This window comes from Typopeltis vanoorti, chromosome 15 (assembly GCF_054136105.1).
Source record: "Typopeltis vanoorti isolate ZY-2024b chromosome 15, IOZ_Tvanoo_1.0, whole genome shotgun sequence".
Lineage (NCBI taxonomy): Eukaryota > Metazoa > Arthropoda > Arachnida > Uropygi > Thelyphonidae > Typopeltis > Typopeltis vanoorti.
In genome coordinates, this window is record NC_143563.1 from 16,235,929 (window position 1) to 16,251,324 (window position 15,396).

Genomic DNA, 15,396 nt, shown 5'->3' on the forward strand with positions numbered 1-15,396 from the left:
CAGGAAGGCTAATATATATATAAGGTAGAATATTAACAATGGATTATTTAAAAATAGTATGAGCCATATGATGGTATAAAGAGCAATGCAACATGGGTAAGATGTAGTAATTGATATATAGATTATTAAAAAAAAATCAAATTAGAATTATGCCTATTTGTATCATCGTAAATCTATACTGAGTGACCACTTTAATAGGAATAGCATTTAAAAATGAGTAGGATCCTTCTTTTGCCTTAAGAATAGCCTATATCCTCTGTGGCATTGATTCAACTAAGTGTCAAAAATGTTTCTCTGGGATGTTTGTCCACACCGTCACAACGATAATATTTAATTGTTGCAGACTGAATGATGGCATGTTGCTGCTGCAAACTACTCATTCCCCCTCACCCCAAGAGATGCTTTATTGGGTTAAGGTCTGGAGATTGCACTGGCTACTGAAGTAACGGAAAGTTTAAATTCCTGTGATGTTCCTCAAATTATTGCAACATGCAATGTGCTTTGTGACATGGTGCCCTGCCTTGCTGGAAGTAGTCATTTAAAAATGGGTAAACTACAGACATGAATGGGTGAACATGATTAGCGATGATGTTAAGACAAGCTGTGGCATTCATTCAGAAAGCATTCAACTAGTATTAGGGAACCTAACATGTGCCAAGAAAACATTCTCCACACCATCATAACCCATCACCAGTTTGAGCTGTTGCTACTTGGCAGCATGAGGCCATCAGCATGATACTGCACAAATCAAGAATCATTAGACCAGGAAACATTTTTCCAGTTGGGGATCACGTACTCACTGAAGCTACATCATCCTGTTCTTAACCAAAATTGGGACCCAGGATGGTCGTCTGCTCCTGTATTCCATCCATGACAATGTGTGGTAAACAGTGTGCTCTGAAATGATGCTCTGACCACCACTGTTGTACCAAGCTGTGATTTGACTGGTTGTAGCCCTCCTGTTATGTTTCACAATCGTTGCCATTCTTCTGTGACCTCGTGCATCAGCGAGTTATTTCTGTCCACAGGATTGCCTTTGGCTAGAAGTTGGTGGGTTATTACACCACTAATGGCACACTGTAAACACTTTTGTGCGTGAAAAATCCAGAAGAGTAGATGTCTGTAAGATACTGGTGCCAACAATGATATCATACTCAAAGCAACACCCTTTTACCCGTTCTGATACAAACACAAAAAAAGCACAATCATCAGATACCTGGCTGCCTGATTCATATTGCAAGCTGCAGGCATGCGACTCAACATCTTCAGGAATGGTCTATTTTTTAAATGGGGATATTTATTCCTAATAAAGTGGCAACTCAATGTGTGTGTGTGTGTGTGTGTGTATATATATATATATATATATATATATATATCAATTTTTACATTTCATCCACATTGTGTTGTTGTTTATTATTATTATTATTAAGTGCCACTTCCAGGGAGTCCAAAGACTCATCGAGGGAGGAGATCTACTCTACATCTCTCTATCTCGACCACTCACAATCCACCAACTACATCAATGCCATCTACCGGCTGCCACCACTAGAATTTCTACAGACAATCACAAACATCCATGCCTATGGTGGGATTCGAACCCGCAACCTTTTAGCTGGAGAGCGGATATGCTAACTGCTCAGCCAACCAAGCTAAATAACCAATTGAACTAATATAAGAAAAGGGGTGAGAGAGTTTAAAGCAGAGAATGTAGAAGAAAAAAAAAAAATTGGTCTTCTTTTGGCGATGTAGTTTAATAATTAAACTTTCCAATGTAATACAGTCAAAGATTAAGGTGAAAGTCCTTTTTTTCCTATGTATCTTATCTTATCTACAGATCTTTAATTCAGAGACAGTCATTTATTATTAAAGCTTAAATAAGGAGGATAAAGTCCAAAATTGTTTCAGAAAGACATCATTCTCTAGAAACAGAGTCTTTAATACAATTCAGCAAACAGGAGTTATTTATGCAAAAAACAAGTCATCCCATGTTATTTGTCAAATACATAAGGTATGATGGTCTAATAAAAGCTGAGGAGTACTAGAGAATTATTTGAAATCATTCTATTAGCAAGATATTTTGTATGTGAAACAAGCCTCAAGCAAGTGTAAAAAAGTATTTTATACATCCCTATTAATTTCTTTTGGAGATAGGTATGCACTATTTTCTCTAGTTGTTAACTGCGTGGGGTGGCTTAATTGATTAAAGTGATAATTTTTTCTTTGATCACATTAATAAGGAAGAATAAAAGTTGCTTTGGAACAATTGGATATTAAGGCAATTAAAAAAAAGCAATTAGTTACTGCCTAGAAGAGATATTAAAAATAATGTGTTAATCATGTAAGAAAATATATGTATGTCACCAGGAAGTTAATTTTCTAAACTAAGATACATAATTTCTTTTGTGCATGCATATATCTGTTCAAATGTATATTATTTATTAAAGTGTGTGAGAGATTCTTGATTCAAGCCTCCCCTCCCACCCAATCACAGCTGAAAATTCTTTCATTTCCTAAAAACACAAACCTCATGAGTATGGAGAAAATGTTCTATTGTTTTTCCACTGCTACTGAAAAGTCATAAAGAAATAATAAAAAGATCAGAGAACATTGGTAGCACAGAAACAGATAAGATCCATAAGTTTTATCAATACAGGGATTAGAATGGCACACTGAAAATGCAACTACATTATTATCAGCTATAAATGCACACTACCTTTCGGTGAAAGCAAAAGTATAAGTGAGAGTCAAAAGTCACAGATGGTCTGAAATACTTACTTTATTAGCTGATTGAAAAGTTCATCATTTTCATTAGGTGACACAATAATACTAGGAAAACCAACATCCTTTATCCTGAGCTAAAAACAATCACAATAATTAGCAAATAATATAATTATATAAAATTCTACTAGTATTAGGGTTTCTATTCAATAATCACACACACACACAAAAGATAATCATTACACTACAAATAATTCCCAATTTTTCTGTAATTTTTTAAAAATGGTTATCATTCTAAATACTAATATATATATATATATATATATATATATATATATATATATATATATATATTATAAAACCCAAATGACAAAATTGACAAAATTTCATGCTGGCTGGGGCATTGCCCGGTTAAATAAGGCCCCCGTTGTTTTCGCCAGGGAACCAGGGCAAACAGCAAAAAGTCAGCTACTGGAACAAATCTGAAAATACACCCCAACTCAACATCAGAGTTAAAGATTGGTACTATCAACATAAGAAGCCAGAATGGCAAAGAAATGGAGCTAGCTGAGGAATTAGATAAGTACCAGATCGACATAATAGGGGTGACTGAAACAAAAAAGACAAAAACTGGCGAGATCTTTCTGAGCAAGAAATACAAAATTTATATTCAGGCAATGACAATCAAGGAAAAGAAGGAGTAGCCATAGTATTCAACACAAAATGCAAGGCTAATCTTCTTCAATGGTAGGCAGTCTCAAGTAGAGTAATGTGGGCAAATATGAGAATAGGGAACTGGACAATGAGACTTATTTGTGCCTATGGTCCCACAGAAGGTTCTACTAAGGTAGAAGTGGAGGAATTTTTTGATGCTTTAGAAAAAGCAACTGACACAATGAGAAAGGAAAAAGTTGGTCCTTGTTCTGAATCGCAGAGTAGTGTTGGATTCTGAATATATAGAGATTTGAGTAATTAATATTTACTTCAGAATCCAACATGATCTTCCATCACATAAACTAGACTTGTAATTATTATTTAATGTAAGTCACTTGTTTATAAATTAATATTCATATAACTACCTTTAAGTTATTTGATATATAATCAAGGATATTTATTAATAGTGAAAAGACTGTGTATCAAAATATTATTAAGTTTATTTTATTTATTGCTATGTTAATATTGTAAGAATTTCTATCCAACATTTTAACTGCGTATTAGTTGAAGTGTAAATATTCTTTATTTGTTCCTGTATGTAGAGGTATAGCCTTGTGCAATACCTCAGTTTTATTATATTTTGTTTTGGTTGTTTCATATTTCATATTGAAAAGAATAACATGTAAGAAAGTTTTAAAGCGAATAAAAGTTGAGCAGCTCTCAGATGTGAACTGTAGACTAACATATACAAAGATTATTGAAGAAAAAACAAAAGAGTTTGTGAACAGGAACCAAACCTTGGAGATTCAGTTGCAAGCCTTGAAGAAAACCCTGATTGATTCAGCCAGAGAGGCATGTGGTGAGGTTGTATGCAAGGATAGAAAAATCAGGACTCCAAATAAGTCAGCTTTTGGTCTTAGAGAATACAGAGACAAATGTAAGAAAGCGAAACACTGTTTAAAACTAGCTAAACAAAAGTTTTGGGAGGACTTAGAAATGGAGGAAAGAGTGCTGTAAAAGGAGTTAGAGATGATAAAGGTGACATGAAAACGGGAGAAAAAGATATCCTTGAAGTATGGAGTAATTACTTTGAAAAACTGCTAAATGAAACAAGCAGTGATGACAGCACAGTGGTTGCTGTGCTGTCATCACTGCTGTCATCACTGCTTTTAAACACTGTTTAAAACTAGCTAAACAAAAGTTTTGGGAGGACTTAGAAATGGAGGAAAGAGTGCTGTAAAAGGAGTTAGAGATGATAAAGGTGACATGAAAACGGGAGAAAAAGATATCCTTGAAGTATGGAGTAATTACTTTGAAAAACTGCTAAATGAAACAAGCAGTGATGACAGCACAGTGGTTAAAAACACTGACCAGGCATGCAGGCAGGAATACATATCCATACTTGAAGTAGAAAAAGCCATCAAAGGCAGCTGGAGTAGATGATATTCGACCAGAAATGCTGAAGTATGGTGGTATACGAGTCTTACAGTGGCTGCATTGCATAGTTCAGAAAGCCTGGACAGAGGGACGAATTCCCGATGATTGGAGTAGAGCTCTGATAGTACCCATATATAAAAAGGGAAATAAAACTGAATGTGAAAATTACAGAGGTATTTCCCTATTGAGTGTTCCAGGTAAGATTTATGCAAGTATACTTGAGAAACGGTTGAGAAGAATTGTGGAAGAAAAGCTTGGTGAAGAACAAGATTCAGGCCAAATAGAGGCTGTCAGGATCAGATCTTCACTTTACGACAAATAGTCGAGAAAGCATGGGAATATAACAAAGATCTGTATTTAAGTTTTGTCGATCTGGAAAAGGCATATGACAAGGTGCCAAGAGAGAAGCTATTTAACACGCTACAGTTATATGGTGTCAATGGGGTATTATATCAAGCAATATTTAGTCTGTCTTTGAGTTGTAAATCGGCAGTTAGCATTGAAGGATGTACAGGAAGACGGTTTAATATTAAATCTGGTGTGAGACACCAGATTTAATATTAAGTGTTAATATTAAATTATGTACATTATCCCAAGGATGTACATTATCCCCTCTGTTATTCATTATCTATATGGATCATATTATGAAGGAAAGTGGTATTAAATATGATATCAGAATTGGAGATGTTAATGTCAGCTCTTTGCTTTATGCAGACGATGTTATATTTCTGAATAAATCCATTACAAGTTTGCAAGATTCCCTGACTAAATTGAATAACTGTTGTAATAGATATGGTATGAAGGTCAGCATTAAAAAGACAAAGACAACCAAAATAGGTAGAATTGTTGAAAATGTCAACAGTGTTGTGAACAGGGAACCTGTGGAACAAGTAAAACATTTCAGCTACTTAGGCACAATTTTTAGTGAAGATGGTAAATTAAATATGGAAATAGACAACAGAATCAACAAAGCTGGTATGGTAGGAAGTGAACTGAATAAATTTATACGGAATAAAAGAGAAATTAGTCAAAATGCTAAATTAGCTGTATACAAGACAGTGTTCAAACCAATTTTAACTTATGGATCTGAGAGCTGGGTCAGAAGTAAAACACTCGACAAAAGACTAGAGACCGCACACAAGAGAGTCCCGAGAAAGTTTAGGAGCATGAACAGATGGCATTAATGGCAATATCATATTCAAAACGAGGATATTAGGAAAGAACTTGACATTGTTGGCATCCAGGAATGCATTAGCAGAGCTAATCTCAGGTGGTATGGTCACTTAAACAGAATGGGCGAGGAAAGATTAGCAAAACAAGTGTGCTCTGCCAGGTTGGCAGGAAAACGACCCAGAGGAAGACCAAGATATACGTGGATTGATACGGTGCAATATGCCTTAGACGATAGAAATATAAGATCTGATAATGATAATATTGGGGTCTTGAAAAGTGACAGACTGATTTGGAGGAAAATTGTAGATAGGAAGTTAGTAATGATGTAAATTTTTCATGTTGTACTATCATATACTGTACACCCTTTGAGGGTACATGTCAGGAATTTGATGATGATGGTATAAGGACAACTGCTGCAGACGATAGTTACATATTTAATGAGCAGTTCATAAAAGTCTTTCATCCTTGTAAATGTGACATCATGGAAAGTTTGAGAGAAGTGATTGATGAGGAGGGGAGATTGACTATGAGTGAGGAAGAGGTATATAGGGAATTAAGCAAACCTGATATTAATAAGGCTGTGGGACTTAATATATCACCACTTATTCTGAAGGAATGTGCCAGGGAGTTGACATTTGCTTTGACATATTTGTTTAATGAGTTTTACACTGGGTTAAGTTCCAAAGGAGTGGAAGAAAGGGAAGATTGTACCACTTCACAAAGGAAGCGACAGAATTCAAGCATCAAATTATAGGCCAATCTGTGTGTCAGGTGTTGATGTTCAAAGTGTTGGAAAGACTGGTGAGAATCAGGATTCAGAATTGGGTTAACAACAATGATATAATCTTCGATGGACAGCACGGATTTGTTAAAGGTCATGTTTTAGTAATCTACTTATTACAATAAGATGACAGCCGCACTGGACGAGGGAGATGGATAAACAGTAGTATACTTAAGACCTTGCAAAGGCTTTTGATACTGCATGATAAATTGATAGTCAAACTAAAGTGGATGGGAATATTAGACTATTGTATTGAATATTAAACTAGTGTATTGGATTTGAGATTGGCTGTCTGATAGGTATCAACAAGTTGTGTATGGGGAAACAATATCCCAGAAGAGGAAAGTCACAAGTGGTGAGTCTCAGGAGTCTGTTTTAGGGTAATTGCTTTTTAACCTGTATGTTAATGATATTGGGGATGTACACCTGCTGCAAAACTGGGACCAACTATGAGGAGTGGAGCAGATGTTGTCTTTACAAGAGCACTTGAATAGACTGAGTAAATGGGTATGGGAGTGGGGATACCAGTTTAATGTAAGGTCTTAAAATTGGGAAACAAAGATGAGATGTAGAATTTACTCTTAATAGGGATATATTGTTTGGAGAGTGGAGAAATAAGAGATCTTGGGATGATCTAAAATTTAGTGCGCCTATTGCCAAAATTGCGAGGACAACACAACAAATTTTGGCAAAGAGGCCAAGGACACTGACTTGTAGAAATAAGGAGATTCTGGTTCCATTGTATAAGGTTCTGATTAAGCTACATATGGACTACTGTGCATAGATTTTGTCACCTGGTTTTCTAAAGGATGAAAAGATGTTGGAGAAAGTTAGGAAAATAAATTCTTATCCCTGGAATGTAAGAAAGGTTGAGAAATGCAATTTCCAGAATCTGAGGAAGATGCGTGATATGATAGAGACATACAAGTTAGTAAACGGTTGTTATAGGATTAACGTTGAACAGATTTTTCATAACATAGTGGGAGATTGGGTGAGAACAATAATTCATCCCTGGAAGCTGTATAAGGAGGATAATGAGCAAGGGAGTATGAAGAGGTTTTTAGCATGGAGAGTTGTGAATGATTGGAATGCAATGACTGGGAGTGTGGTGTCAGAAGAGAATTTGAATGTGTTTAGGGTGCAGAATGGTGAGCTGTGCGTATATGACAAAAGCGCCCTCCTAGATGAGTGTGACTCCATGGGGGTCTTAGGATAATGATAATAATCAGTTGCACGAAGAGCATAAAGAGCAGGTTAAGAGAACGACTCTAATTACAGCAAAAGTGCAATATGAGCAGAAATTAGCAAATCAGGCCATGAAAAATCCTCAGGAGTTTTTTTCAACATATAGCAAGTAGAAAGAAGAATCATTATGGTAAGATGATGCTAATGGATGAAAGGGGGGAGATTGGTAACTGCTACATAGGACATTGGAAGTATTCAGTGAGCAGTTGTAACAAATTATAGGCCATTCTTACCTGTGTAGAGGCTTAAGTGCTGTGAGGACATCATGTTGGAGGCTTAATGGATTTTTTACAACACTCAAAAAGAATTAAAATAGAATTTAATACTTCCTATATTTCGTCCTAGTCACTAGGACATCTACGGGGATTACAAAAACAATTAATGTAACATATACACAAATAACAAACAATACTAAGCCCAACCACATGGGTGACACTAAAGTCCTATCTAGGTAGAGCGCCCTCTAAGGGCAGTAGTAGGTGGCCTGGAATGTAAGGTGGGAACTCTGGTGATGAGTGTTTCCCAAATCTTCGGAAGCTTAATGCAACCGTATTTATTGAGATTCGGTTGGTTTTTGAGAGCTGCTGCTGCTGCTTCTAAGAAAAGTCTCTCTTTCTTGAATTTGCTGTGGTGGAGCATGGTGGTTTTCTTCCATGATACCCTGTGGGTGGTGTCCAAAACATAGTCAGCCAAGCGTGAATGGCCATAGTTGTGTTTGAAGATGCAAGACTTATGTTCCTCTAGACGGATGGATGCTGATCTGCCTGTCTGTCCAAAGTACAGCAGCTTACAGGAACAGGGTACTTTGTAAACTCCAGGAAGAGAGAGAGGAGGGAGCTGATCTTTCGTAGAACGGATAAGGGTAGCAAGTTTGCGGTAGGGCTTATATGCTGTGTGTAGGTTGTACTGTTTTAGTATCTTGGCTATTTTTTCGGATGTGCCACGGATGTAGGGCATGGTGATGGCATTTTTAAAATCTTGTTGACGAGAAGGACGGGGAATGGGGGAGGAGTTGATTATTTTTTTGATACTGTGATCACTGTAGCCATTGGAGAGGAAAGTGCTGTGTATGTGGTTAAGCTCAGTAGTGAGGGCGGTTCCACTGGAACTTTTCTTAGAAGCAGCAGCAGCTCTCAAAAACCAACCAAATCTCAATAAATACGGTTGCATTAAGCTTCCGAAGATTTGGGAAACACTAATCACCAGAGTTCCCACCTTACATTCCAGGCCACCTACTACTGCCCTTAGAGGGCACTCTACCTAGATAGGACTTTAGTGTCACCCACGTGGTTGGGCTTAGTATTGTTTGTTATTTGTGTATATGTTACATTAATTGTTTTTGTAATCCCCGTACATGTGCTAGTGACTAGGATGAAATATAGGAAGTATTAAATTCTATTTTAATTCTTTTTGAGTGTTGTAAAAAATCCATTAAGCCTCCAACATAATATAGGCCATTCTATATATCTGGAGTTGTAGTTAAGGTATTGGAAAGGTTGGTGAAAGATAAAATAGAAAAGTGGGTTCATAACACTGGTATTCTTTGTGCTTGTCAGCATGGGTTAGATAAATGGGGGTTAACTGATGATAAATTAGATCTTAAAATGATGGTCTCTCAGATATTTGGTAAATTTATACAACCATATTTGTTGAGGTTTGGAGTATGTTTTTTAAAGTTGCTGTTGATTCCAAAATCAATCTCTTTGACTTATGACTCCTGTGTAACACTTTTGTTTTCTTCCATTTGATCCTGTGTGAAGGGATATCCAAGGGATGGTCTGCTAGACCCAACTTGCCATAACAATAGTACTGTATGTATTTTTTTTTTTTTATGTTCACCAAGGTGAATCTCAACAGTTCTTCCTGTCTGTGCATAGTAAGCCTGGTTACAAGAAAAGGGCACTTCATAAACTCCTAGTCATAAAGAAGAGAGCTTGTCCTTAGGTGAACAGACAATAGCTGGCAATTTGACATATGGTTTAAATATGGTGTGTAGCTGATATTTATTAAGCAATTTAGATATCTTTTCAGATGTGCCTTGAATGTATGGGATGGTAACAGTTTTACTGTAGTCTTGTGTGATTGGCAATGGAGGAGATTTCTGGGGAGCATTTAGTATTTTTTTCCTATCCTACGGGGATTATAGCCATTGGCTAAGAAAGTGTGACACAAGTGAGCAAGTTCAGTGGTAAGAGTGTTGTCATTGGAACAGATAGCTCTAGCTATGTGAATTAGTGTTTTTAGGATTATTACTGTGGAAAAAATGTTTCAGAGAATGAGATGAAGTAGGGTAGAATATGGGGATACCCTGGAAGCCATACAAGGAGAATGTGAGCAGGAGCATATGTAGGTTCTTTGCATGGGGGAGTGGTTGGTGAGTGCAGATACATTGAATTAGTTTAAAGTACGGTTTGATGGGCTTGGACTTTGTGTACGACAGTGTATCTCCCGTAAGGAGCTTTGACTCCATGAAAGTCTGTGCTAATAATAATCATGTCATTATATAAAAATGAATTAAGATATGGTATAACAATGTATGCATTCTATGGACTATAAATCAGATTAATATCAGAAAAAAGGTCAGCACTTGGAAGGGAAAGAATGAGAGGTCAACCTTGGAAACTGAGTAAAACTGACATTTGAGAGAGTGCTTTGTCAGGTCAATTCAATACCATGTGGATCTCCTGTGATGAGTCTGGACTCTATACAGGTTACTGTGCAATACAGTGATACCCCGAAGTTATGCGGTAGATAGGGCCAACGAAAAGCGCGTAAGTCGAATTTGCGTAACTCGGGGTATAATTTTGCCTGTACTTTATATATACAAACATACAATTGAGACCAAAGGTTTACAAAAACACCTACATTTTTTTAAGAAATATAATCATAATTGTAGTTTTTCGTATATCTAAAAAAAAAATAAAGTTATTTTGATGTCAATGGTTTCATAAAATCTAATAGATTCGTCTGACGGCATAATGTCTTTTCTTGTCACGCAAAATTTCTTCATAGCAAGCCAGTGATTTTTTTATTCCTTGCGGCTACAATTCGTTCCTCGTTAGAATCTATGTCCTCCAAAATCTGTAAACCTTTCTTAATTAAGCTGAGACCTTCGGTTAATTTTGTAATTGTCATGTGCTTTTCTGGTAAAACTGGATCTGAGGTTTCGGTCTCTTCAGTAGCGAAGAGTCTCCGATATCAGAGACTCTTCGCTACTGAAGGGTGTCTCCGATATCAGAGACACCCCAAGAATCTCCGATAATCCTTACAGCATCTAAAACATTAAACCGTTTCCAAAACTCTTTAACAGACAGTTGCTCACTTGCAAACGAATGCAGTGTGTAGTACGCTTCTTTTGGGTGACATTTTTATTTTTTATGTGATAAAATTTTTATCAAGAACATAACATTAAACAATCGCAAGGTTTGTAGACTAAAAATAGTGTATGAATGGAGACCGCGTGAAACACGTCAGTGCTTGTTCACAGCATGTGCGATGCTGGCGAATGCAGCCGGCGCCAGAAAGATACAACTAGTGATGAGGCGTGACAGGAATACGTACATATAAGAAACTGTGTAACTCCGGATTCGCATAAGTCGGAGTATGACTGTAATAACAATAACATCCAATTTGAAAGATATAAAAATAAAATAAAGAACTTTACCCTATTTGGATGCACAAATAATAAATAAACACAATAAAATTTCCAAAGTAATAAGGGCCTGAAAAACCTAAAATTATGTGAATCGATAGTTGCTGCCATAGTTTTCAATGGAGATGAGCCCTACAGTACATATAACTTTTTTTTTAAATTGCCTCAAAACATTAATAGAGCTAATTAGAATTAAGAATAAAAATGATACATAAGTGCCTTAAGCTCTGAAATATACTTGTTACAATTATCTATAGAATCAAACAGTTACAGTTGGACTATCTCATTACTACAGATGAAAGGAATAAAAACTTAGAGGCAGGCCAAGAATCGACTAGTTCCAAAACCTGAAGAACAGAAGAAACTTTTGAGTTACTATCAGATGAAACAGCAATGCAGCACAAAGAACAGCATGTGATATTAACATTTGAAAGGACTAGGCTAGTTTATGAAATGGAAGAGATGCGAGAATGATTTTTTGTGCAAATGCAGATATAATAAAAAAAAATATGAGTAATTTGATAAGTAACTGCTTTTATTTGTCAATTTACAGTATGCTTTGGGATTGATTATCAGTTTTCTGGTTTAAGATTTAGGAATTTTATGACAGTGTTCAGTTTATAAGAAATGTTTAAACAGTAACAGTATATTGGAAGTTTTTTCTCACTTGGTTAGACTATAATAAATTTAGTTTAATCCTTTATCCAAGTGTAAGCAAACAAAGTTTGTGCACAAAGTATCTTCAGGACTGAGGCAACTTATGGTAAAGGTGGACTAAGTTCTCATCACTTGTCTTAGTATCTCCCATAATGCAAAGCACATCTCCTTGCAGACATGTATAATGCTATGCATTAAGGGAAGGGTCACTACCCAGAGACTGGTTTTGACCTTTATTGAGGTTTTGTTAGTGGGAGCCAGACCCAGAGGTGGTGATACTAAGGTGGAAGTAATGGAGAAGTCATATTTACCTATACGAGTTGGCAAAAGGTGTCTCACCTAATGATTAAATTACTCTGTATTAGAGAAAGATGTTGGAAGTTTTTTCCCACTTGGTAATAAATTTAGTTTAATCCTTTATCCAAGTGTAAGCAAAGTTTGCACCAGAGTTGTCTCGGTCCTGAAGATACTTCAGGCACAAACTCTGTTTGCTGATACTTGGATAAAGGATTAAACGAAATTTATTATAATAACAGTATATATATAGCAAACAAACAATGGTTATATAGATGTCATTTACAAAACTCAAACTTTTTATTCTAAGCCCTTTTTATAAACATGTTTGATTATAGGCCTCCTACATTTGTCTATCTTTCTCTGTAGAAGGCTTCCTTATGCCAACATTCCAGCTATCTAGGTTCTCCTTCCATCTTCTCTCTGATATTTGTCTTCTTTCATATTATGAATGCCATTAGGTGATTATCACATTTCATCTGAGCAATATGCCCTGCCTGTGTCCATTTAAATTTTAAAATTACTTCCCATATATCCAAAACTTTGATGTTTCATTTCCAATATCTTCATTCCTTGTTGTCTTGCAGTGTGATGTTTTTTGAGGCTCCCAATCCCAAAAGGTTTATTTGTAAACCTAAATACATTTGTACCATGAGTGGGCTAAGGATTTTTTTCCCTCCTATTTTTATTGATTTTTATAATTTTTTCTTGTATTTTTTAGTTCTTATTTTTTTGACCAAACATGAAACTTTTTCAAGCCACTTCAGAACTCCAATAAGCAGGGTGGTGGTCTCACACCTGGCAATGACATTCATCTCCCACCTGAAGGCAGTCACAAGCATTTATGCCAACAGTGGAATTCAAACCCACAACCCATTGGGTGGAAAATGGATGGCTCTCTCCATTCTACATCAGTTTTTCTCATTCTTTCCTGTATCTGTTTGATCATTTTTCTGATTTATATGTCACAACTGAGATGACACACTGTTGAAAGGTTTGGAACTATTTTTTGATTACACCTAAACCTCTTTTTACACGATAGATACGTTCCTAAAAATTACGCGTAAATAGAATTTGCGTAAAATACTGACTCCATAGAAAAAGTGAAGATTGGTTCCAAATCTGAAATATAAGCAAAATAATGAAAAAAAAAAAAAAATGAAAAAAAAAACATTAAATTCGTTAGGATCATAAGATTTTTATTTACATTTCATGGAGAACACACATACATATAATGAATTTTAATAACTTAAAAAAAAAATATATTCGTTTCAGATGTTCGCTAAGAATTCTATAAAAAAAATTATGTTATTCGCTATCAGTTTCTGACAATAAACGCAAAAGCTTTCGTTTTAGTGAGACTGTAATAGTATTATCGTCATCGACTTCCGCCACAACTTGTGGAATTATTCTTGTCATGTCTTAAACAAAAGTACCACTGGTTGTTTCAGTAGTTTTAGGCACGAACTCAGTTATTAATCACTGTGTTGATGCTTTATATAAGTCGCGATATAATTCTCTCTATGAAGACATTAACATATAATTCTCTCTATTAAGACATTAACAACTTAAGCTCACGTGAAAACTTCCCAGCACGTTCTTCATTTGGATCATGTCGGGCAAAATAATTGACTAAATTACTGACCAGTTTAAGACTTTTTAATTATATCAGCAGTAAAAGTAGGATTATCTTGATCATTATTATTAACTTCTCTTTCAGGAGTCTTAGAAACCATATTCACTATTTCGTCTTCGCTAAGAGGTTTATCAATTAACAATTCTTCGATATCTGCCGATGTAAGATCATCGAATCCTTCTCCACCAATTTCACATACCAAACTTATTATATTGGGGAATTCTGCAGTATGATTGAGGGGAACAGGAGCATGTGTTAAATAGAATGCTCCTGTTCCCCTCAATCATACTGCAGAATTCCCCAATATAATAAGTTTGGTATGTGAAATTGGTGGAGAAGGATTGGATGATCTTACGTCGGCAGATATCGAAGAATTGTTAATTGATAAACCTCTTAGCAAAGACGAAATAGTGAAGATGGTTTCTAAGATCTGGTTTGATTATCGTTATCTGGTCTCAATTCAGATAACGATAATCGAACCTGATCAATACAATCCATAATTGAAATTTTTTTCCACACATCCATAACTGACAGTGTTTCATCATCATTTAGTTTGTTCAAAATGTACTGAAATGTTCATCTGATGTAATGTTTTAAAAGTCGCAATTATACCCTGATCTAGAGGTTGTAGCAATGATGTGGTAATGGGCAGCAGGAAAAAAAAATGCACATTTGGGTGTTCTATGGCAGGATGACCAGGTGCATTATCAAGAATCAAAAGCAATTTAAATTCAAGACCCTTGTCATTCAAATAGCATCTAACTTCTGGCACAAAATGTTTGCAGAACCATTCAGTGAAAATATCAATGGTCACCCAAGCTTTTTTGTTGGCCATCCAATGAACTGGCAATTTTTGAAAATCTACGCCTTTCATTGGCCGTGGTCTTAATGATCGATTTATGAGCAGTGGTTTTAACATCCGATCTCCTGAAGCGTTCGAACAAAATAGGAGTGTTGTGTGATCCTTTGCTGCTTTGAACTCACCAACCGTTTTTTGCATTTTTGATACGTAAGTTCTGTTTGGCATTCTTTTCCAGAAAAGGCCGGTTTCATCCATATTCCAAACCTGCTCGAGTGTAACCTCCATCTTCAATTATTTTAGCAAGTTTTTGTGGAAATGCTTTAGCAGCTGTTTCATCAGCAGAAGCC

At 35.9% G+C, this 15,396-nt stretch overlaps 1 protein-coding gene across 2 annotated transcripts in view; it reads right to left on the reverse strand.

Annotated features, from left to right (window-relative positions):
• LOC150098418 (tudor domain-containing protein 5-like) overlaps positions 1-15,396 on the reverse strand; it is a 471,387-nt gene that overhangs the window by 159,502 nt on the left and 296,489 nt on the right. For both annotated transcript variants that reach the window (XM_090404821.1, XM_090404822.1), the window contains exon 17: positions 2,776-2,855. In XM_090404821.1, the coding sequence (XP_090260947.1) occupies positions 2,776-2,855 (80 nt within the window). The remainder of the gene's footprint in view (positions 1-2,775; positions 2,856-15,396) is intronic.